The sequence below is a fragment of the Monodelphis domestica genome, chromosome 8 (genome assembly GCF_027887165.1).
Source record: "Monodelphis domestica isolate mMonDom1 chromosome 8, mMonDom1.pri, whole genome shotgun sequence".
NCBI classification, from domain to species: domain Eukaryota; kingdom Metazoa; phylum Chordata; class Mammalia; order Didelphimorphia; family Didelphidae; genus Monodelphis; species Monodelphis domestica.
In genome coordinates this window covers 184,172,049-184,197,368 of record NC_077234.1, presented here as the reverse complement: position 1 = coordinate 184,197,368, position 25,320 = coordinate 184,172,049, and the positions used below count along the sequence as shown (strand labels likewise).

The window sequence follows — 25,320 nt, the reverse complement described above, 5'->3', positions numbered from 1 at the left end:
TAGTGGGAAATGTGTAGATGGTACTAAGAACCATAATAGCTTTTATGGATTATATAAACATTAACTTAAGTATTGGTTCTATACTCATCTAAAATGGAATGCTTATATTTGAAGGGAGAGATTATAGTTCCTGGATAGAAAATGAAGGTCATTTTAGGCAAGGATAGTAACCTATACCAGTGATGGCAAACCTTTTATAGATGGAGTTCCAGGCCCTGCCCCCACCATCAGATCATGTCCTGTTCCCAGGCCTACAAAGACCATCTGCTGTACTCCCCCCCCCAACCCCTCCCTGTGCTGGGTAGAAGGGCAGGTGAAGTGAGAAATGTTCTCAGCGAGAGAGGGGGAGGGGAGTGGCCTGAGTGCTCTGCTCCCTTCTAGCTCTGTATCCTGTGAGCCACCCACCTTATCCCCTGTTCACTCCCATTGGCTGCTGGGCAAGGGGTCAGAGGATGTGAAAAAAGGTCATCAGACACAGTGAAGAGGGGGAGGGGAGCAACTCTGCTAGGTCCCTCTGCCTTTCTAATGAGGAACTCTGGGTAGGGCAGGGCACAGAGAGTGCTCTGTGTGCCATCTTTGGCACCTGTGCCATAGGTTCACCATCACTGACCTAAAAAAGATAAGGAGATGAAGATGGAATCTTATATATGGGAACAACAAATTAAGGTAATAGTGAATATAAATGTCTGAGTGTGATAATAGATTTACCATAACCAAATATTTAGCACCCTACCTTTGGGATAGTCCTATTTATGGAAGAACAAGTTACATTCTAATAGGATTTTAATACATGTGATTCTCACCTTTTAATTTAAAATGCTTAATAAGTTTTTTCTGAACTTTACGTATGTGTATATTATACCTTTCATTCATCATTACATTGGATGTACTGACATCTTACTTGAAGTAGATTAGATGCCAATAGTTTTTCTTTATAAAATTGCTGAGCTGTAAAACATATGTCTATAGACTTTGATAATACTTTAAGTCTTTTTGATGTTCTTTGCAGGTATTTACTAGAGAGTGCATGAGTCACTATCTAAGAGTATTTAACTTTCTTTGGAGAGCTAAACGAATGGAATATATCCTCACTGACATACGGAAAGGACATATGTGCAATGCAAAACTCCTGAAAAATATGCCAGGTAAAATATAAAAGCTAATGTTTTACTGAATTCTGTTTTATAAATTGATGGTTTTACAGATGATCCAAACTATTTTACTGAATTCTTGAAAAATAAAACCTGTAAAATAATTAGAAATCATTGCTAATTTCTCTTTTTGTTTCTACCTTTGAGGAAGTTTTGGTTAGGCTCAATTATTCAATTAATGCAGTAAGCATTTATTAAATATCTACTGTGTTCTGGGCAGTAAGCTAAGTACACCTGTAAGTACAATATATACCAAATGAATGTGAGGTTGTTTTGAGAGGGATGGAGCTACTTTCTTAGGGAATCAAGAAAGACTTTATATAAAAAGTAAAGTTTGAACTGATACTTGAAGGAAAACCAGGATTTCTAGTAGTTGAAGTAGGGAGAGTAGGAGCATGTGTCCCAGTCAGGAGAGATAGCCAGCACAAAAGCATGGGGATTAGTGATGAAGCATCCTCTCCACAGAACAGCAAGTATGCCAAGATAGCTAGATAGACTATATGATTGTTTCTAAGAGAGCCAGGTCACTAATTTGTTAAAAACTCTTTCATTCTTATTTTTCATTCTGATATTCAAAAATTCTGTACTTCAGAAATGTAAATGAATAAACTTTTTTTTAAACAATCTGTGTATCGTAAATCAAAGTTCACATCCCGACCCTATTTTACCAGTCTGGCAGTTATATTTCCTCTTCAAGATTGTTACAATTATTATGTTGTAGTTCAAAAACTTTAATATTGAATTGATCTTAGAACATTAACTTTTAGTTTTATAAAGCCACACATAAATTTAATAATAAGTTAGCTAGGATTTTGATTGATAATTCTCAAGGTATTAGTTAATAAATAAATCAGTGAGTAGATAATTTATTTTAAAGTTTTAAAATTTCCATATATTTTTCTTTGTGGATGAATTTTTATTTGGCTGAAACATAGAGGAAGGATTTCAGCCTTATATATCCTTATTTTATAGTAAAGCAACAAAATACTTTGAGAAGAAACTTGAATTTTGAAGAAGGGAAACTTTGCTTCTTTATTAGATTAAAGACCTATCAGATTTAAAGGTATAAAGACAGTGTAATACTGGAAACAGAGAATCACATCACTGTACTTACTGAGTCCAGTCAGAATAAGCATATGCAAATAGACATAGAGAATAAATACAGGCAAAAAAGAAATATAATTATTATTTTTTGCATATTTAATGATTTATTGAGCTCTAAAAGTCAACTAACGTTAATTTAAACAATAACTTTGAGGTATAAAGTAAATCCATGTGAATCATCAGCATTCCTCTATATTATAAACAAAATACAGTAAATAAATTCCATTCACGATCACTCCATAATATATAAAACACCTATATGGATCCAACTACAAAACACTTTTTACAGAAACAGGTGTAAGTAATTAAAGAAATATTAATTGTTCATTAATAGGCCACACTGGCATAACTTACAAGACAATGCTGCCTAAATGAATTTACTTATTTAGTGCCATGCCAATCAGACTTAACAAAGAATGATCTCAATGCTAGGAAATAAAAAAAACAATGAAACTGATTCTGAGGATCAAAAGATAAGAATCTCAAGGGGGAGTAATGCAGAAAAGTGAGAAAGGAAGGAATCTAGCAATATCAGATCTCAAATTATACTCCAGAGTTACAAAAATGATCTGGTACTAGAGGGCAACTGGATAGCTCAGTGTAATGAAAGCGAGGCCTAGAGACAGGAGGTCCTAGCTTCAAATCTGACTTCAGACACTTCCTAGCTTCCTAGACCTGTATAAATCATTTGACCCTCGTTGCCTAGCCTTTACTACTCTTCTGCCTTGGAACCAATACAGAGTATTGATTCTAAGATCAGTAAGGGTTGTTGTTTTTTTTTAATGATCTTGTACTGATTAAAAATAGAAGTTGATCAGTTGTGCAAATTGGATATTTAACACAGAGAGGAAAAAGATATTGTGTTTGTTTTGTTTGTTAAAATGAACTATTTTGTTTTTGTTCGTTAAAATGAACTACTGGTATCCCACCCACTAAGATAAGAATTTACTATTTCACCAAAACTGCTAGGAAAGTCTAAAGCAATCTTTATACATAACTTGTTTATAGACCATCACATCTTATACCAAATGCCAAGATAATGTCAAATAAATAGATACCTTTGACAAAAAATAATGTCATCAGCAAAGTAGTGGAACAAGAAAGAAATTATTCTTTAGATCTATTGAGTTCTCAACCAAATGATTGAAATAACTACAGAAGATAAAATGGACAATTTTGATTATATCAAATTTCAAAAAGTATTTTTTTATGCAAACTAAATCAATGCAGTTAAAATTAGAATAGAAAGAGTTAACTGGCGAAAAATCTTGGTATCAAGTTTTCTGATAAAGGTTTTATATTCAAGATACATAAAGGAACTTATGGGTTAACATGGCTGCAGTTTAGATGCAGGACTCTTCCTCTCCTCATCACCTACCAATATAGACTACCTCAAAAGGTGAAGATATATAAAGAATTGGTTAAAAATATATGAATATGAGCCATTCTAAAATAGATAAATCATCAAAACATATGAATCAGCATTTTGAAAAGAAGAAATCTGTACTATCAACAACCATATGAAATAATGCTCCAAATCAGTAGGAATTAGAGAAATGCAAATGACAGCAACTCTGGAATTCCATCTTATACCTATACCAACTCATACGTTTCATACCATCACTTTTGCCAAGCTGGCAGAAGAGAAAAAAGACAAATATAAGAGGGGTAGAGAAAGCAGGCACACTAACACATTGTTGGTAGAGTTATGAATTGAGTAAGACATTTTGAAAAGCATTTTGGCACTATTCCTAAAAAAAAATCACTGAACAGTATATATAACCTAGATATGTGCCTCAGTGATATTATTAGGTTTATTCCACAAATATATTGAAGAAAGAGAAAAAAGACTCAAGTGTACAAAAATATCTAAAGCTGCTTCTCAAATTGCAAAAAGTAGATGCTAAAGAGATACTGTAGAATGTTTAAGCAAATTATGATATATCATTATAACAGAACATTATTTTTAATAAGAAATGGCAAAATGTATAGCTTCAATGAAACCTGAGATTTGTATGAACTGTTGCAGTGAAATTTGTAGAACCAAAGCAATTTATGTAATGGTTTTGAAAAACTGATAAATGTAAATACAAACCTTGATTTTGTAAGATTGAAAATGAAGCCACTTGTTGCATCTTGACAGTGGTAATAGACTTTTAAGTGTAGAGTGAGACATATGTTTAAAGATATTGCTAATGAGGGGAGGAATTTGCTCAATTGATTATGGATATTTGTTATATCTTTCTTTTTCTCTCCTTTTGTTTTGTTTTCTTTCTCTTTTCTTTGTCTCTTTCTCTTTATTTCTCTTCTTATTTTCTCTTTTTCTTACTCTTTTCCTTCTCATTCTGTTTTCTCTTTATTCCCTTTTTCTCATTCTCTTATTTTCTCCCTTTTATTCTCATTTTCCCTTCTTTATCCCCTTCTATCCTATCTCCTTCTTTCTTGTTCTCTTTTTTGGTCCAATTAATGAATGAGGGCACAGATATATATCTTGAACTAATTGAATTAACTTTAATATGTTATTATTATTATTTTAATAACTTTTGCCTTCTGCCTTAGTATAAATCCTTACATAGAAGATCAACAAGGACTAGGCAGTTGGGATTAAGTAACTTGTCCAGAATCACACAAAGGAAGTGTCTGACATTGAATATGAAACTAGGTCCTCCTGACTCCCAAGTCTGGAGCTCTTTCCACTGTGCTAATTTGCTGCCTTTAAAATTATTTTTGTAAAAGCATCAGCTCATAAGTCACTTTCTACAAAAGGTTCTTATTTTACCCCTCTGATTTGCTTAAAGAAAATTAATTGATTAATATGGTAAGGCAGAGTTAATAAGAATGGAAAAGAGGAAAACAAGGAATAACATCTTTCTAGCTATAGCTATGCACATGGTAGTAATGATAGGTGGAACAAAGGATATTGCCAAGGACATTAGAAACACCAACATTTGAAAGGGATATCTCCCTTTACCATCCCATTGACTTTTAGATTATATCAGAATGTCATATTGCACAGTTGTTTCATGTTCCTCAATGGATGGCGATAGTAGAAATTTCTTACTTTCTTTTATTAATAGCTATTGTAAAGAGTATGTGGATACCTGCCAGTAAGAGTGATTTTTTGTTGCCTAAAATATTAATTTGTCAGTTTCTTGATAATGAACAAACTTGTTTGCTTTTATTCTTTTCCTTTATAATTAAAAATATTCTTGCTTGCGATATGTTCAGTAGCCTTTCTATATTATTCACATGTGACAGTTATTGTTAGATGCTTTCTGTAGAGGTTGTCAATATTTACTAAAACATCAGGCTAGTCTTTGCACTTATATGTAGTTTGAAGGATTCTTCCCTCTTCTAATAGCTGTTGCACTTTTTAATTTGCCATATAATAGTTGACTAGATGTCTGTCTAATCTACTAAACATTTATTAAGTGCCTACTATATGCCAGACACTGTACTAAGTGCTGGTGATACCACTTAAAAAAAAAGACCTTTTTTTTTCATGGAGCTTATAATCTAAAAGGGGAATGAGACAGGAAAGTAGAAGTGGGAGAGGTACACGGGGGTACTTTGCATGGGAGCATCTTATTCCTTGCTATTGAAATCATACATTATAGTAGTTGCAAAGTGTAATTAGCTGAGAGTCACTTTCTTCCTTTTATAAAAAGGGGCATCAAGAGAAGTTTGGTACTCTACCCTAAAGGCCTCTAATCTGAGGAGAAGGGAGACTGAGGGAGATGGTAGCAATCAAAGCTTGAGTTAGCACATGATGGTGAGATCAGAAGTGATAAGTTTATTCTGGGGTAGGTGTCTTGGGCATAATAGTGGATACAAAATGGATTGTTGGTATTTTTTGTACTTTTAAGGGAAATGACTTGAAAAAGTAATGTTTTGACAACTTCTTTTCCATGATACTATGAAGTTATTAAAAAGGCAATTTTAACACTCTTATAAATTACCAGGCAGAAATATACATATTTATGGAAATATACAAAAATGCAAAAAAAAAGGCATATGAGAAAAAAATGGCATTTTAACTTTTTGTTTTTGTTTTCATTCGTAGAGTGTTACAGTCATAATCCTCTTTAGGGGGCACCTCCTACTGATGGTAGTGGCGTCTTAAAAATTAAAATGTAAATTCTCATGTTCATAATGAGAAAAAATGTTGCCAATCCTGTGTCATAGGCCATGATGACAGTTAAGTTATAGAACTCTAAAATATAGACATTCAAGGAATACTACTTTACAAGATTTTTTATTATTTTTGATGTGAGATACTTATTGATTCAGTTCTTTAGAATAAAAGAAAAAGAAACTCAGGTTCACACCCCTCCCAAACTAACCATGAAGAGGCTTCATTGGAAAAGATAAAAAAGAAAAACAAAGCCCTTGTAATAAATATGACAATGGAACAGATTCCCACATTGTATTTAAAAATGTACATTTTATTCTGCATTTCATGTCCATGACTTCTCTGTTAAGAGGTATGTATTCATTGTTAGTCCCTTGAAATCATGGTTGATCCTTGCAATTGGCCATAGTTCTCAATCTTTTCAAAGTTGTTTTTATGTTGTTATAGTATAAATTATTTCTGGTTTTGTTCATTTCAATCTCTTGAGTTCCTATAAGTCTTCCTAAGTTTCTTTGAAACCATCTGTTTATTATTTCTTACAATGCAATTACAATGTGTTCTTATATCATATTTCTTTTACAACTCCTCAGTAAATGAATGCTTCCCCCCTTAGTTTTAAATTCTTTGCTATCACTAGGATATTAACCTAATCTGTTTCATGTAAATTAGCAATTATGTTGGTATATAATTTCATAATTTCTGATTATTTCCCTCATTTTATCTTAAATTATTAAGAATTCTACTTAAATTTTTGTTATATGAATAGTTTGATTTTGGCAGTCTTTTTTTATCAGACTAATTTACTATCAATTGTATCATTTTTAAAACCAGCTTCTAATTTTCTTTATCTCTTCTATAGCATTTCCTTCCTTCCTTCCTTTGACTCCTTCCTTCCTTCTTCCTCCCTTCCTCCCTCCCTCCTTTCCTTCCTTCTTCCTTCCTTCTTTCCTCCCTTCCTCCTTTCCTCTTTTCCTTCCTTTCATCCTTTCTCTCTCTCTCTTTTTCTTTTGCTTTGCTTTTTAAAATTTCTACTTTGGCATTATTATGCCAAATAGAATAGATGCAACCTTACCTGACATAGGAAAATAATAGAAGCTTGAGGGCTAGGAAAGATCTGCAGAGAGGCATTTGGATTGATTTTTGAAGGAAGCTACACATTCTTATAGGCAGAGATAAGGTGGAAACGTATTGTAAGAATGAGCAACAACCAGTATTAAGGTTGGAAAATGAGAAATGAAGCAAATCTAGGTGACAGAGAGGATAAAATAGTTGAGACATTCAGTTTTGGGGGAAATGGGTTAATTTTGGATATGTTGAGTTTGAGATGCTTTCAAGACAATTTATTAAACAGTTAGTGATGTAGATAGAGCATAGGATAGAGACTAGGGGTGAATATATAGTTTTGACAATTAGAATAGGGATAGTAATTGAATGACTGAAGGAGTTTTATGGGCCTTGGTTAGTATGCATGATACAGCTGAAGATCCAACAGGGAAATTATGAAGGAACTCAGATAGGAGGGTACCCAGAAGAAGCAGATTACCAGCAGCATAAAATATTGTAGATCACTCAAGAAAGATAAAGAGGCCATTAGAAGTATGTTATTTTTTCATTATCATTTTGCCAGAGGCTTGGGACTCACTGGTTCTTGGCTTGATTTTATTGAGACTTCATAGTGATAATTGTCATTGGCTCTTGATTCAAAAGATTTGTTTTCAAAGCCTGCTTCTGGTACTTATTATTAGTGTGATTCAATTCACTTAGCTTCCTTTGACCTCAGTTTCCTTGTCTGCAAAATGAGGGAGTTAGACTAGTTGGCCTCCACATACTTTTCTAGGTCTAGGCTTATTATCCTCTAATTCCTCTTCTCGCTTCATTTCTGACCTTCAGACTTTCTCTACTATGACACTAGCTTTCTCACACTAGAAACCTTCCTCCAATCAGAGGCCACTTCTGTGATGAGTCAGTTCAGACACATAACAGGCACTTAATAATTTTAAAATGGAATTGAAATCTTAATTAATGAACATTATTTTTAGTAGTAAAGTAAAGTAAACTCAAGCTCACATTCCTAATAAACTAGTTCACATTCCTAATAAACCAATTCTACTTTTAGGAATGGACAACTGATAACTCTCAAGCTCAGATTTCTAATAAATTGGTTTATGACCTATAACTCAAACTTCTCAAACAGTATACTTTCCATCTCTCCTTTTCCCGTATCCTGCTTTTTCTTTCTCTTTCTTCTGCTCTATCTTCTTTTTTCCTCTGTCTAGATATATGTAGTTTTATCTACTTTTTTCTTTTAATTGCATTTTCTTCATTGTTTAAATCCTATTCCTCCTCTTTCTTTCTGCCTTTTTAATTCATTACTTCTTCCTCCACTCCTGGCTATAATGAAAAATTGAAGTGAATTCCTTCTCTTTAATTTAGAAAGCAGTTGAGTTGGATGCTTTATACTTCCCTGAGAGAATTATCTAGATTAATTTTTTTATGTGTTGCTTGATTAATTTGTTTTCTTCCTAGTAACGTATAATTGTAAAATGGTTTTACATCCCTGCTTTACATTCTTACTACCATACTCTTTACGCTACTCTTCTGTTCTGGGCAGAAAAATTCATGCTTCAGATGAGGACTATAAAAATTATTTAGAAAGTTGAAGAATAAAACCTAAAAATTATCTCCATACTTTTACTGTCTTATAAGTCACTTGAGAAATGAATACAAAGGAGGGACTTATAAAATTTATGATTGTTTGATACTAATAGAGGAAAACATTCTAAAATAGTGAACTAAATCACAGACTATTTAAACTCTTTATTTAATCAATATATAGGATTTGAATGCTAATGGTCTTTCCAACTAAAAGTTCTGTGACATGTATTTTAGTGAATAGATTGCTCATTTCTCACTAGTGATATATATTTGTTTGAGCTTTGCTAAAATTCTTGAAAACAATTCATCCTATTAAATAAGTTAAACATGGTTTCAGAAAACTTGTTTTATTATTAATTTATCTATTTTAATATTTCTTCATATAGATCAGAGATTGCCATCTGACTTAGTCTGATCAAATGGAACTCAAGTTAATAAGCTTTTAATGTATTGAAAGGGTAATATTACATATTGTGGGAAAGATTTTTCTCCATCTTGACCTTTTATTATGTCAAATTAAAATGACTTTTTGAGATACCTTAAATTAGATTCAAGAAAAATAAAATAAAAGTTTCTGGAATAGATGTCTTTTTTTCTTGGAACTTTAAAGATATTCCTTATGACTTAAATTGATTGAAATCAATTTTGGGATTGCCAGTGGGATTTGCCCATGGTAGATACTATGAATATTCATTAAATTAAATCTATCTTCATGCTCCATAAATAAGTAAATCTGAGAAAGTTATTTTTTCATTAGCTTTCACACTCTGTCCACATGTAGTCTGTGATATCAGGATGAAGCTCGAAGGGAAGTAAGATTAATCTTTGATGATGAATTTAAAAATTCATGTAATAAAAAACAAACCTTTACTTCTATAGTACTGTTAAAAAAATTGCCATTTTTTCTTTATACTTTATTTAAAAATGATTGTGGATCATAATCAAATAAATTGACATATTTGAAAACAAAAGATTTTATATCAGCAATAAAAACATGATCTAGAACACATTAATAGTGGAGTTAAAAAACTTAAAATTTTCAAGTTTTCAAAGCAACCCCTAGAGGGCAGTAGAGAATTACAAATGAACATTATAATCTCTTTCTGGATACATAAACCAAAGAAGAAATAGCCCACTTAATTTTTTTTTTTTGCATTTAGAATTAAATCTATCAGTTCATGTTAACTTAGTAGGAGAAAAGGCATAGTTATATGTTGGTTAGGTCATTTTTTGGTACTTCTAATACTATAATAATAATATAATAACATAATATAATAAAATCTCAAATATCATGGAATATTTATCATTGAAATTATAGCTATAAAGGAAGAAGGAACATTAGAGAAAATTTATTCAAATCTTATAATTTTATCAATAAGGAAGTTGAGGCCTGGAGATGCTATAATTTTCCTGTATAACCACTTTTAAAAGTAAATTAGCATGTTAAATATAAGCATTACTATAGATTATATTATAGTAATATAATATGTTAAAAATTAGCATGTTAAATCAATTTTGGAGGGAATCTTTCTGAAGAAGATTGAGATAATATGAAAGTGGTCCCCCCCGAATTATTATATAACAGTATATTAAACTATTTGCCATTTATGTTGGTTATTTGTAGTATTCACTTAACTGTACATTGGTGAAAGTGTTCATTGAATCTAAAAAACTAGTATTCTGATATGCTATTTTATCAGATTTATTTTTTGTTCTTAATATCTGCACAAAGCAACTTTAGTTTTTCAGTCTTAGATACTCAAGATAGATAATATTAGAGATATTTCTAGTATTCTTAATTGAAAAATTTTAGCCCCAAGAAGTGGCATGTTTCTAGAAAATTTTGAAATGATTTTAAATTGACATTCTGAAATTATTTCAAATGAGATATAAGAACATGTTGCTGAGTTGACATTGGCTAGCATAGATTTGAAAAGGTGGATCATTTGAATAGTTAAATGAGCCATGAATGCATGAATTACTGCATCTAAATCTATATCAGCTTTATCTTATAGGATATTACTCTGGTATGTGTTATTGATTTTTCTTTAAAAAAATATTTTTAGCTGAAGGAATGAGTGTAAGGAACCCAAAATATCTCATAGCAGTGGTATGTGTACCTGAAAAAGACTGAAATTATAGTAGTATTGATCTACTAGAATCTTTATTTTTTAGACGTCTGTTGTATCCAATTCCTCATAGAAGTAGGAAAGGAAAGGCACCTGACTTGAAGAAATTTGGAGGTGAATTTAGAAATGTAGATATTTTGACCAAAATGTATACAGATTTCCTTGTCTTAGAATGTGTCATTCATTGTGACTCTCATCCTTTAGAAATGCTCTGTAAAAAAAAAATGCTCTGTAAGAGAACTTAAAACTGTTGTCTCAGGGGAAAAGAAAGCAAAAATCTTAAATATGGGTTACCAAGGGACTATGGGAAATGTTTTTTTTGTGGATAGAGAATCAACTTAGAGATAAATACATATCGTTTGGATGGAAAAGCATTAATAATGTGGGTCCTGAGGGATGATTCAATGCTAGAAATGTACTTAATTAACATTTTTCAATAAATGTTCTAGCAGAAAGTGAATAATGAAATATCTTTGTTTACTGATAACATTTTATGTGTATAGTTAGTACCTTCTTAAACCAATATATCCTAAAAGAAAGGACCAACTTCAGAACTCTGGTCATACAATATCACTAACCTAATTATGTGTTCATTTCAGTCAAATATCTTTGATGCTTTCTTTGTCTGATATTCATACTTTCTCATCTCTTCTTCCTCTTGCTGGATGGGCAAACTAACAAAAGAGGGAAAACAAATACAAACAGAGGAGGAGTTGACTGATTCATTTAGTGACCCTGCTATGACATAGCCCTGTCTAATTTCTGTTCCCTCTTTCCTGGGAATGCCTTGTGGTGTAGTAGAAAGAGCAATGGAATTTGTCATAAGACATGGGTTCAAATTCTGATTTGAATTTCTGCTTATTTATTATCTATGCAACAATGAGCAAGTCCCTTAATTTCTTTGCCTGTTTCCTCATAGATTAAACAAGAATAAAAAATGGTAAATGTGAAACTGCTTTGCACATAAGCCTATAATATTAGTGGGCTTAACTAATTGGATAAAGAGCAGTTTTGGAGTCAGGAAACCTGAGTTTAAGTCTGTCTCTGAAATGAGCTTTGTGATGATGGCTCTGATAACTGAAAATCTCAGGGCAGCTAAGATTTTAAATTGTGAGTCACTGATTTGATCTGCATTAGTAGGAGGAATTTCCATAATGAAAGGTCCTTATGCCAGTGAAGTTACAGGTCTGTACCTCTTCCTCCAAAAAAAGCACAACTAATAATAAAGCTCCGTTCACAAATAGAAACAATGCAAGCCCTGCTTTTGCAGCTTTTTTGTACTTGAATGTGGCCTCAACATGAGAGACAAGCTGGTGGTCTCTTCAGGGTTATTGACTGTAATTGTTGCCTTCCTTCCCTATAGTTCAGCTCTGCAATCCCATTTTCTTAGTTGACATTAAGCTTTTTTCCTCTTTGTAAAATATCAGTGAATAGTGATAAACTACAAAGCAGATAGAAAAGTGAGAGATGTTTTTCATAAATGATTTCCTACTTAGAGAATAACTATAAAATGACATCATAACTCATGACCATGTTTTTTCAAAGACTGCCCTCCATAATGCCCTCCATTACTCCCTTTACCTCCAACAATCACTAACTTCCTTCAATGAATGGATGAAAAAGCATTTACAATATATCAAGCATTTTGCTGAACACTATGGATAAAAATGCAAAAGTGATCTAATCCTGTCCTTAAAGAGCTTATATTCTATGAGTTGTAGGGAAGAATACTTTACTCTAGGATGTTCTAGGGAAGAGGAATGAATCCTAGGGTAGTTGATTGACTATCACTTTCAAATGTATTATTTTCAATGGGAATATTACTTTGATTATACTTCCCAGAGAAAGAAATGAAAATGTAAGGTAGGTATGCATTGGCAGACCAGTTGACAAAGAGATGACTAGTATCAACATCTGGATATGAAGCACAACCTGGTGTGAGGCCCCTTAGCTTTATCGAGTTTATACTCAAACCAATCAGGACAGCTTAACCCAAAGTAAGTGTTAGTAAACTCATTGAATTAACTCCTCCTGGGCATGGTCTCTGGAAGTCTGGTGGTCCAGAGGGTGCAACAGCTTGACTGATAACAAAAGTAATCATTGGGTTGGACAGCTGGATGGGATTTTAAGTTTGTGCCACATTCAGTGAGAAACTTTTTCTGATCTTCCTGGTAGGACTCTCTTCCTCCTTAAATGGTTTTGTTTCTTGTTTATCTGCTGCATTTCCCCCAATAGAATGTAACCACCTTGAGGATAGGCACTCTTTCATGTTCATTGATACCTTTAGCACTTAGCATATTGCCTTGCACAAAGTAGGTACTGAATATTAACACTTTTTGAATTTAATTAAATGGAAGCTTTAGGCATACCCCATATAACAGTAATTGGGTCCATGGAAACAAGATGTGATGCAAAATGATGTTATAGGGATGGCAGAAGATACTTTGTTCTTCTATATGTACAGTGCTATAAATTTTGTAAATGGGCAGTCAGCTCAATAATACTGGTGAGCTTGTATAATTTCATGAGTTGGTTTTGGTTATCAACAGTGTAATTTGCTAAATGACATAGATTGAGGCAACATTATGTGAGCACATCTGTATGCTTAGAGGATAGTGGGCTCTATGTTATGTGTTATATGACACAGGAAAAAGACTTGAGCAGTGAATATTGAAATTAGTGTCTTTTCCCCCAAGTAATTAATTTCTTAAATGTTTATAGTTACCTTTATATATTTTACCTTTAGTTTTAGTAAGGGAGTCTACTGTAGTAGTGGAAAAGCATTGACCTAAAAGCCAGAAAACCAGACTCTGGTCTTTCCTTTACCACTAATCTTGGACAAGTTACTTTATCTCTTCTAAGTTTTCCTAATAGGAAAATGAGAGTATTGATTTAGGTGATCTCTAAGATCTTGTCTGTTTCTGACATTTTATGATTCTATGAAGCACTAAAAAACAATGAATTAAAATACCAGTAATAGTCTACACTATAATTCTAAACTATGCTTTTGTCTAACTGGATATTCTCATATTTCATTAGACACATTCAAATAAAATAACTTTCTTTTCTACATTATCAACCTCTTTCTGTCATTTAAGGATCTTTCAACAATTCCACATGTTTCTGTAAAGCCTAATCAACCAGAAGCCAAGTGATTACCTCTTCCTTCTTGCCCCTCTCTTTTGTTTTTCTAAATATATAGATTATAAATATGAACTTGTATTTCATAAAGAATATATATAGTCTTTATTTTGTCTTCATGTATTTTAGATATTTATAGATTTTTGAATATCACATAAACTTTAGTACCTCAATATTTATGTTTTAGATTATGATCAGCGGGTCTGTAATGATCATATCTCTCATACAAACCAGACAATCAGCACACTAAAAAAAGGATACTTAATCACTCCCTTCAGAAGTTAGTTTTAAAATAGTGTATATCAATAAGCAAATATTTTTAAATATATGTTCAAAGTACTGTTTAATATGTTCATACCTTAGTTGTATATGTGTATGATTATAAAGATATTTAAGTATTAAAATTTAGTATAATTTTTAAATCAGAATTCACAACTGATAGACCATTTCCTTTACATTTATTTTTGGTTTTAATGTAGGTTATGTAGGAACTTTAGGGGGAAAGAGAGGATAGTGGTTTCTTAAACATTTACCTTTATTATATAAGTACATACTATTTGATTACTTGAATAGCTAGCAAAGAAAAAAAAGTTGGGATATGATTTTCAAAAATGTCGAATTTGACCCATTTTCTTGTAATTATTACTCTAGTGGGTTTATCTTTGATTTGATCCATCATATACTTTAGTGTAACATAATATGCTGTTATGGTCTTTGTACTAGAAATTAACAGTGGTGAGCAGAGAACTGCTGCTCAGTGGTGACCTTCAAACCTTTTGATGGTTTTATAATCGTATAAAGAATAAAAGCAGACTCTGAACTCATCCTTAACCTGTTTCAAAGGTTCATATTTCTCTCAGGTGGCAAGGTCATTTTTCAGTTCCTTGAAGAAATGTCATTTTTATCTCCAAATAGCTAGGGAAATAGTAAATGTTTCATGCACTCATGCACAGTAGGTATACTAATTGTAAGGAAACTATGAAGTAGGGCCAGTGTTTGTTCAAGGAATTAGAGGATATAGGTATAAGATTTTAATAACTAAATATTACGTACAATTTTATTTTATTTCACTATCTTTTAGACCTGAGAAACAATACTTCTAGTTCTGAGGGATCATATGATATTGTTTGATTAGATAATCAAACCTTTGTTTAGCTTGTATTGCATGTAAATTGATTATAGAGAGGTCTTTTCCTCTTTAGAGTAGGTTAGCATTATTGCTTGTGATTCCTTGACACATAAGGGAAAAGGACATGATAGTGCTGGTTTTAAGTGCATCTGAGTTTGGTGTTTAACATATAAATTCTTTTACTTCTTTTACAGAGTTCTCTGGGGTGCTGCATCAGTGTCACATTCTGGCATCAGAAATGGTCCATTTCATTCATCAAATGCAGTATTATATTACATTTGAGGTACAATTTAACCATCCATTTTTTTCTTTTGATTTAAGCAAGTAAGGTGTTGTGCTAGTTATGTATCACATAAGTATCTTTTTTCCCCCAAGGAAAGTGTTATTTTGTCTGACTTAAAGGGCTAGAAAGGGTACAACTCAATCAATGTTGATTCTTATCTTCTTTCCCACCCACTAAGGTACTTGAATGTTCATGGGATGAACTTTGGAACAAAGTCCAGCAAGCTCAAGATTTGGATCACATCATTGCAGCACATGAGGTGTTCTTGGACACTATCATCTCTCGTTGTCTCCTGGATAGTGACTCCAGAGTAAGGCTTTATCTAGTATTTCAGATTGTTAGGAAAAAAAAAAGATATGGATGGTGTTTTCTTTTCTTGATTTGTACCACATGGAAAATTGTAGGAAACATTTCTTTGCAGCTACATTAATAATAATTAAAACATTTTTACTAAAGTTTGATGTTCAAGTTAACACTGTTACTGAACAGCAGTGGAACAATAGTAGTGAAACAAGAATGTGCTCTAAAATGTCTAAAATAGATATTAAAATGGTAAAGAATAATAATACCTATTCATCTCCTAAGTATAATAATAATATCCTATTATATTGTTCAAAATAGAAAAAGGATGTTTTAAGTTTAGTTTCTTTGATGGACCAATTAATCATCAAAGATGGTTTTGAATTAGGAAGGGCAAGACTAGAACAAAACAACTTGTAATATACCAGAACAAAACAAAATGTTACCTGTATCAGACTCCACATCTTATCTCCTTTACCTTCTTTTTCTTTCCATTTACATTATTTTAGGCATGCATATTGTTTTGCTAAGCTACTTTTCCTCTAGGTTGTTCATCTTACCTAGATTCTCTAAAATATAGTACAATTATCTAGTGTAATTTTGGGAATAGAATACCCTGGCCTACATGTATTTTCTTGTTAATTGAAAACTAAAGCAATTTTGCAATGAAATTATATAGCTTGAAGATATCTTCCTTCATAGCAGTGTAGGGATCTGCCTTCAGGAAATCTCTGTTGGGCACAATTGGTTTGATTTTAAAATACAGTAAAAATCAGTAGGGTGGTTAAATTCATGACCAAAAAAAGGTCAGGTTGATTCTGCATTTCTTAAGATACTAGACAAAATGTGGATTAACTATATGCAGACTTCAAATACAGAGAGAAGTTTTAGAATTTTTGAAACATGTTGTCTGATATCTTTCCATCTTATACAAAAAGATGTCATGAGAACTTTAGATGAAATCCCGATATGCTAGACCACATTTTATTGATCTACTCTAGTAATTTTATCCAAAAACAGAATATCGAGACTGTCCTACTATAGGTTATTTTTATTATATCTGTCCCAGCCTATAGTTATTACTAGTTATCTTTCAAAGTGATCACAAATCTATATTCTAGAATTTTGTCAGGAAATTAAGTCAAGATGACTATCCTGCATTTTGAAGAATCTGCTTTCTTCCCTTTTCAGAAAATTGGGATATTATTTGCCTTTCCATAGTTAGGTCAGTACCTCTTTTTTCTCCAATGTAAATAGTGACTTAGTATTCACATTGACATCAATGTCAATTGTAACATAAATATAATTTGTCCAAGTCTAGTAGCTTGAACTCATTGAAGGCTGCTAGGTGTGCCCTTGTAAATACATCTTCCTGTCTTGGGCATTCCTTCCTTTCCAGTGTGAAGATCATCCTTTTTAATAGAGTGCCTACTACAGTGCTTAGTACTTAGTAAACCCTTAATAATTGCTGCTTGATTGATAGAAAATATGGAAGAAAATAGTTCAGTATCTTATTGATGTCCATTATAATTTTCATCCACCTCTCAACAATAATTCTAGTCCTATTTTGATCTTTCTCTTCCCCAAGACATTTTGTTAAAGAGCCCCTTTAGTTGCTTTTAAAATTCATCAGAAGGGGGGCAGCTGGGTAGCTCAGTGAATTGAGAGCCAGGCCTAGAGATGGGAGGTCCTAGAGTCAAATCTGACATCAGACCCTTCCCAGCTGTGTGACCCTGGGCAAGTCACTTAACTCCCATTGCCTAGCCCTTACTACTCTTCTGCCTTGGAACCAATACCCAGTATTGATTCCAAGATGGAAGGTAAGGGTTAATAAAATTCATCAGAAGTCTTAGCTTATCCTGTGCTTTAGTAATCCAGATATAATTATGTTATCAATCATTTGAACTGATACATACCTATTTGCATTCTATACATGTGATCTGAAAGTTTGAGTTCTTCCTTATTGTTGGAATTAAATTCCTAAGAGCAATCCCATCCATCTTGAGCCACATTCCCCTAGAGAAGTCTGTGGCATCTTAACTAACCTTTCCTCAGATTTTTCTCTCCTAGACCTTGCAAATGAGTCGGACTATTTTGGGTATCATCCTTCGATCATCTATCAAAATTCTAAAATGGAGTAGTCACTTCCTTCTACAGTTTCAGTCATTTCTATTTCAACTAGTTCTTTATTGGTCAGAGTTAAACATATGAAAGGAATTTTCATTTTACCTGCTCTCTGCCTTCTAAAAGATGAAAATTATCATTAAGACAGATCAAGAATTTTTCAGCTGCCTTGACTATAATTGAAAGAAAATATCTGGATAGTTGAAGCCACTACTAGAATAATCTATGTCCTTACTAACACTTTCATCTGCTTAGGAAATCATCACCCTGTTCCATTTGTTTGGTGCTTGGTAATATACAACTACCATTTTACTGTTGCTCTTATCTAACCTATTTCCCTATTGTAGTTTTATACTTTATAAAAGAGGTATGTGGTTTAAATGATCTCAAAGTCAACCCTCTAAAGCAGAGACTGAAAGAAAGACTACAAGCATTGCAAATTGTGTTAGTTTCTCCTGTTGCTGTTGGTGAAAAACTATGGATTGTGTATGTGGAAGACAATGTTTGTTGCAAATTTGAATGGACTAATAATATTCCTCCCAAATCTATACTGTTGGCCTTTTACTGCTCCAGTCCATATGACTTCCTTCAGCCACCCACACCATAAAGACATTTCACTCACCTTCAGTCATATGCCACCAGGTCTTAGTTATATTCTTGAGGTATTACAGCATCACCTTTAAGATCTAGAGATTATCTCTGCCATGGCAGCAATAGGCCCTTTCTGTGAAGGTTTTAGGAAAATGACAACTAGTAACACTTTTCTATTTTTTAAGTGAAACAGTAATATCTTATTGTTCAGATTAAGTAAATATCTTTTGAGCCTCTGCTCTTTTATAAAATGCTCATGAAGTAAATCTCATCCCTTAAGATTAGAATCTCTTACAAAGAGGAGATACTGACATATTCACAGAACTAACTTAGCTCTCCCAAATTGAAAAAGAACTATAAATGAGACATATTTATTCTTGTATTTTTAAAGGAGCTGTGGGCATTGAAGTAGGGATTGTAGTACCATCTCATGAAAAGGGTGATGAAAAGAGCTTATTGAAAACATCTAAGCTCTCTGTAAAACAAACAACAACAGCAACAGCAACAACTAATCCCAACACTTTTTGCTTGCCAATGGTTGTCTGTGAATTTAGGAGATTTCCCCTTCAGCTTTCAAGATCTAGGTATCTGAAAGCCTAGGATTCAACCAAACTAACCCAGCACATTGAAAAAAAAAAAGTTGCTCTATGTAGCATTCCAAACCCATTCTCTCCCCCCACCCCCCATAATGGAGAAAGTAAATTTTCATAGCTTGTTTTTGATGCCAACCTTGTCTATAAGGATTTCACAGCATTTCATAGTTTTAATTGCTTTGTTTTGATACTTTGTTGTAGTCATTGTGTATATGTTTTCCTGATTCTGCTTACCTCATGCAAGTTCATGCTTCTCTTATGACAGAGAAATAATCATTTCTTGTTACTTATAGCTCACAAATATTACTCTACCTGTGTGTTATAATTTTAAAAATTCTGAATTTAACAAACACAAAATAATTTTTATTATACATAGTAGAATAGAAAAAGAGATTAAATGTGAAACTGTGGGTCTTTATTATTGAACAGTTTCCATGTAATATGTCATACTTGTTAGTTATTCTTTTCATCTTCAGGCTGTCTCCTATGTAGTTTTTTAAAATGTTGCTTCCCTTTCTTCTGAAAGGGTTTCTTTTTTCTGAAAACCTGTACCTATCCCCCTTTTTTCCCATTCTCCTCCTCACTGTAACAGGACCAGTTGTGTTGATACCACAACAAAAATAAAAATGAAGCCCTTGTAATAAATAAGCATAGCCAAGCAAAAACAAATTCCCTCATTGTTCAAGAATAAAAATGAATTTCTTTTTCTTCACCTTACATCTTGAATCTATCACCACAGTGTTGATACTTAATTATTGTGGTACTTGATCATTACATTAATCAGAATTTTTACATCTTTTAAAGTTACTTTTCTTTGTATTATTGTTCTTCTGATTCCATTCACTTTGTTTTGAATCATTTCATGTAGGCCTTTCCAGGTTTCTTTGAAATCATCTGTTTTGTGCAGTAATATCCTATTACATTCATATAGGAGAATTTGTTTAGCTATCCATTAATTGATGGATACCCCTTTAGTTTCCATGTTTTTTGCTACTACAAAATAAACTACTATTTAACTATTTTTGTACATATGTATCTTTTTCCTCGTTTTAAAATTTCTTTGGAATTTTTAAACCTATTAATGATATCATTGTGTAAAGAGGTCAGCAGAGTTTAGTGATTAGGGCATTATTCCAAATTGCTCTCCAGAATGGCTGTGTGTACTATTTCACAATTATACTAATAGTACATTAATATTCCTGCTTTTCCACAGCTTCCCTAATAACTTTGTCATCTTTGCCGATATAATAGATGAGAGGTGAAATTCCAGGTTTGCTTTTATTTACATATCTTTAATCAGTAGTGCTTTGGGGCATTTTTTCATATGGTTGTTAAATAGATTTATTTTTCTTTGAATATTTCCAGTTCACATCATTTGATCATTTATCTACTAAAGAATGAAGTACTTTTCTAATAATTTGAATCAATATTCTATATATTATATATCTGGAATAAGAGATCTTTATTAGAGAAGCTTGCTACAATGATCCCCCCACCCCATTACATGTTTTATTTAGCTGCATTGGTTTTGTTTGTGTAGACTGTTGAATGAACTCTTCCCTTATTAATAGTTTTAAAAGATATATTTTTTCCTTTCTCTTCAGATTTTCTTAGGATTTCATCTTTTATGTCTAAGTCAGTTATCTTATTTATAGTTTGTTTTGGCATATGATTTCTGCTAGACTCAAGTTTGTCCAACAATTTTTGTTGGAAAGTGACCCCAGTATGTGAACTCTTTGGGTTAATCAAACACTAAGCTACTAGGATTATTTGCTTCTGAATGTTGTATCCTGTAATAGTTAAAGGAACTGTAGAGGATTGAAGAGGTATAGGGAATAAGGAAGGTTTTGTAACAGGGAATGGAGGAGTTGAAGAGATAGAGGGAATATGGATGCTGATGAGGTAAAAGGAGAGAGATCCCCTCTGCTGAGAGGTTTTCTTTGAAAAATGGGGTTCCCTAGAAATGGGCCAACTATGATAGCCTGAGGGATGTCTTCTCTATTGATTGATGTTGAAGATACACCAGAGCAGGGGTAAGCAAGGACCCTCCTGAGGGTTCGAACCTCCCCCCAGACCAAGATCACCCAGCAAGGGTCTGATAAGGACCTTATGGGTGAATGGCTCTCCTTAGGTTCTGTTCCCTCTATGTTCCCCTGAAATGACAGTCCTCCTATCTGACTATGGGTTATTTAACTCAAGATGAATTTAATAACAAGTTTGGTTTGGGAAGGTATCAGGGTAGAGGGAAGAGGGGTTCCCTATACTTTTCCCCAGCTTGGGTTTTTGAGCTGAGGCTAGGCCTCACAGGCTGGTGGAGGGTTTCTTTTATTCCTGTCTATGCTAATCTAGGCTAGCTTTCTTAAGTCCAAAGTCTTAGCAGTAGACAGCAAGAGGAAGAAAATATTCTGACCTTCAGAGCTAGTTGGGCCTGTCTCTTCAGGCTAGCACCCCTAAAGACAGGCCTTAAATTCAAACTGCTCCTTAAATCCCTTTTATTGATGACATGATCACAGGAATCCAGATAGAGCACACAGTTGGGAATTATCTAGGAATAGAGGTACTTCTATCCAGAGACAGGGAGAGAGCTCTCCTTCCAGTCCAAGGGCCAGGAAAGAGTAACCTTGAGAGCAACTGTCACTCTTCAAGTCACCCTCTCCCCACCAACTGTCATCACTGTCCATCAATCTTCACTCTAACATTCCAACTGCTATTTGCTCCACCTCAGGGGCAGAAAATCCAAAGCTTGATTCAGCTTTCCTTTCCACAATCCTTAATATATTCTACTGACTGGAATTTTTTTTTTTACCAGTACCCTGCTGATTGCTATTTTGTAATATAGTTTGAGATTTAATTTGCTAGGCCTCCTTTCCCACTTTTTTTCATTATTTCCCTTCAACTTCTTATCCTTTTGTTCCTAAAGATGATTTTTTTTAGCTTAATAAAATCTTTTTTAGTTTGGTGTAGCAATTTCTTTTTCTGTTTTATATTTCATAAAACCTTTGTATAATATTGGAATTAATTACTCTTTGGTTGACAGAATTTACTTGTAAATTTATCCTGCCTTGGAGGTTTAATTCTTGAAGTTCATTTATGTCTTGTTTTTTGTTGTTGTTATTGTTGTTTATAATAGCTAATATTTAAATTTAGATCTTTTATTAAGGTGTGTATTTTGTGCTTTTGTAGATATTGTTTCTATTTTATTTAAGCTATCCATTTTGTTGGTATACAATTTGGCAAAATAGTTTCTGATTTCCCTTTATATCTTGTTTAATTGTTTTAAATTCTTTTTCATTTTTGATACAATTTGGTATATATTTAAGGCCGTTTTAATATTTTATTAGTTTTTGCTTCTGTGATTTTCCAAGATTTTAAAAATTGTACATTAAATTAATTGATTAGTCTTTTCACTTTCCCTTTTGTTGATGGATATTTTAAAAAAATTAATACTACAGCTCACATCAATGTTGCTAGTTGTAAAAATGAAATCTTGATTCTCTTAATCTCCCAGGTCCTTTTAAATCAACTTCGAGCTGTATTTGATCAAATTATTGAACTTCAGAATGCTCAAGATGCAATATATAGAGCTGCTTTGGAAGAGCTACAACGGAGATTGCAATTTGAGGAAAAGAAAAAACAAAATGAAATTGAGGTATATATACTTTTGAAATTGCACTTCAGTTCTTTAGGACTTTATTGGTATGGATATTCTCTACACTAATGCAAATTGCAACCCTTCTTAGTCTTTGAGACTTTGAGAAGAACCCATCATAGTTTTTGAGAGTTTCTGTGGTTGAAAAATCTTTATGAATGGACTTTGGATAATAGGAACTTCCTTTTAAAAACCTTTGCTTCAGTCATAAACATGAATAAATCTGATGACACTCCTGCTAAATTTTTTGGTTAGGGTTATTTATTTTTTATTTTATTTTTTTGAATTTATTTAGAATATTTTTCCATGGTTACATGATTCATGGTTTTTCCCACCCCTTTTCTTCTCCCTCCGTAGTTGACAAGCAATTCCACTCGGTTATACATGTATCATTGTTCAAAACCTATTTCCATGTTATTCATGTTTGCGATAGAGTGGACTTTTAACATCACATCCCCATCAAACCATGGGATCAATCAGGTGTTTTTCTTCCACATTATATTCATTATAATTTAAGATAAAGGCAAGAAAATTTAGAACAACTATAGTTCATCCTGTTGTTTGCTGTTAGTGGCAAGATATTTATCAGGGTTGGTTGTAATATAGAACTTTTATTTTGTAGTGAGTTACATTGGTAGTATAGAAAGCTGACTAATAAAATGAACTTATTACCACATAGCAGATACAAGAGAAGTATGGGATATGTATAATATTGAAACACATTTATTACAATGACCTTAGTTTCTCCTTTCTCCTCTCCACCAAACTGATGCCTTTAATAAGTCTGGATTCTAAAAACTATTTAACAAGTTTGACTATCAAAATCCCTGTTATATTTTATTCTATTTGGTGGAATGATAACATGATGATCCATTGTGTCTGAGTTGATGATTCCCTGTAAAACTCATTTGAATGGCACAGATTGCATAAATAGTACAATTAGACTTCTTTAGTATATTTTACACAACTGTATTTAGGACACAAAAGGGAATCTTGAAATTGGTGTTATACCCAAGAAATTATTTCATTTAGTAGACTAGGAGCACTATTAAACATATTAGGCAAGGGCAACTAGATGGCTCAGTGGATGGAGAACCAGGCCAGGAGATAGGAGTTCTTAGTTCAAATCTAGCCTTCCTACCTGTGTGATCCTGGACAAATTATATAATTCGAACCTCAGTTTCCTCATTTGTAAAATAAGGATGTAAAATGAGGATAATAATATTGGAGGTGCAATACCTATTTTATAGGACTCTGAAGAAAGCATTTAAATTTCAAGCACTACATAAATATAATTTAGTAGTGGAGATAAATTGAAAATTTTTTGAAGAACATATACAAGAAGACATGTAAGAGATTATAAACTAAGCCTGTGACAAAATAAATGTAATATGACAAAAATAATGAAGCAAGTCATAGTAACTACTTACCCTCTGATTCTACATAATTCATCATTTTGGTTTTTCAGAAGGTTCCCAAAAGGTACTCTTCACTATATATTCTATATGACCTTTTTCTACTTTTAAAAATAAGATATAATCTTAAATTGCCATGCAAAGGTGAATAGTGGATAGCACTAGAACTTACCATGGAATTCAGGGTACTTCTCAACTTTATGAGGTGAATTTTTTCTTCTAATAGCAGGTCCCTTGTCTCCCCCCCTCCCCCCCAACCACCACCATTTGTCTCATTGATATTTGGCTTTTCTCACTGTCACTTCCTTTCCTGGATTTTGAAATTACCCATCTTGGGTTCTTTGGAGGAACAGACATTTTCCCCTCTTTCTTGCTTGGTACCTTAGAAACAGTACATCCACATGAGGTTAGTTTATACTAGGCACACATTATAACAGTAGCTAGGCGAGGCACAGTGGCGAAAGCGATAACAGTTGTTAATTTAGTTGTTCATAAGAGTCATGGTCCCATATATCAGCTTCTGAAAACTGGGCCTTGTTTTCCCTACTTTCCTCTTTATTCCTCACAGACTCTGCTTCTAGGCCTTTTCTTAATATTAGATTGAATGTAGTGTACTCTCTGGTCCATTTGACCCAACAAGACAATGTCTCAATTTTCTAGGCTCTCTTCCAGACTTCTTGAAGTAAAAACCTCTGGCTTAGTGCCCCTTCACTGTAGTGTCTCCTGTTGGGCTTTAGGCAATGGATTACTTCAATGGTATTTGTTGGTCTTGAACTTAGAAAGAACCTTTTCTTCTGTCAGTTCTCAAAAATATAAAATTTTGTATTTTACCTTGTGACCTCTAAAACTATCTTCTTGGAATTCTAGCCTTGAGTATTATCACCCTTATCTTAATATCTCTTTAGTTTCTCCTCTAGGTTTAGC

General features: G+C 33.0%; 1 protein-coding gene across 3 annotated transcripts in view; it reads left to right on the top strand.

The window, feature by feature from the left end:
* TUBGCP3 (tubulin gamma complex associated protein 3) overlaps nucleotides 1-25,320 on the top strand; it is a 160,238-nt gene that overhangs the window by 125,411 nt on the left and 9,507 nt on the right. For all 3 annotated transcript variants that reach the window (XM_056807509.1, XM_007501273.3, XM_056807510.1), the window contains 4 exons: nucleotides 1,010-1,145; nucleotides 15,636-15,724; nucleotides 15,903-16,034; nucleotides 22,841-22,981. In XM_056807509.1, the coding sequence (XP_056663487.1) occupies nucleotides 1,010-1,145; nucleotides 15,636-15,724; nucleotides 15,903-16,034; nucleotides 22,841-22,981 (498 nt within the window). The remainder of the gene's footprint in view (nucleotides 1-1,009; nucleotides 1,146-15,635; nucleotides 15,725-15,902; nucleotides 16,035-22,840; nucleotides 22,982-25,320) is intronic.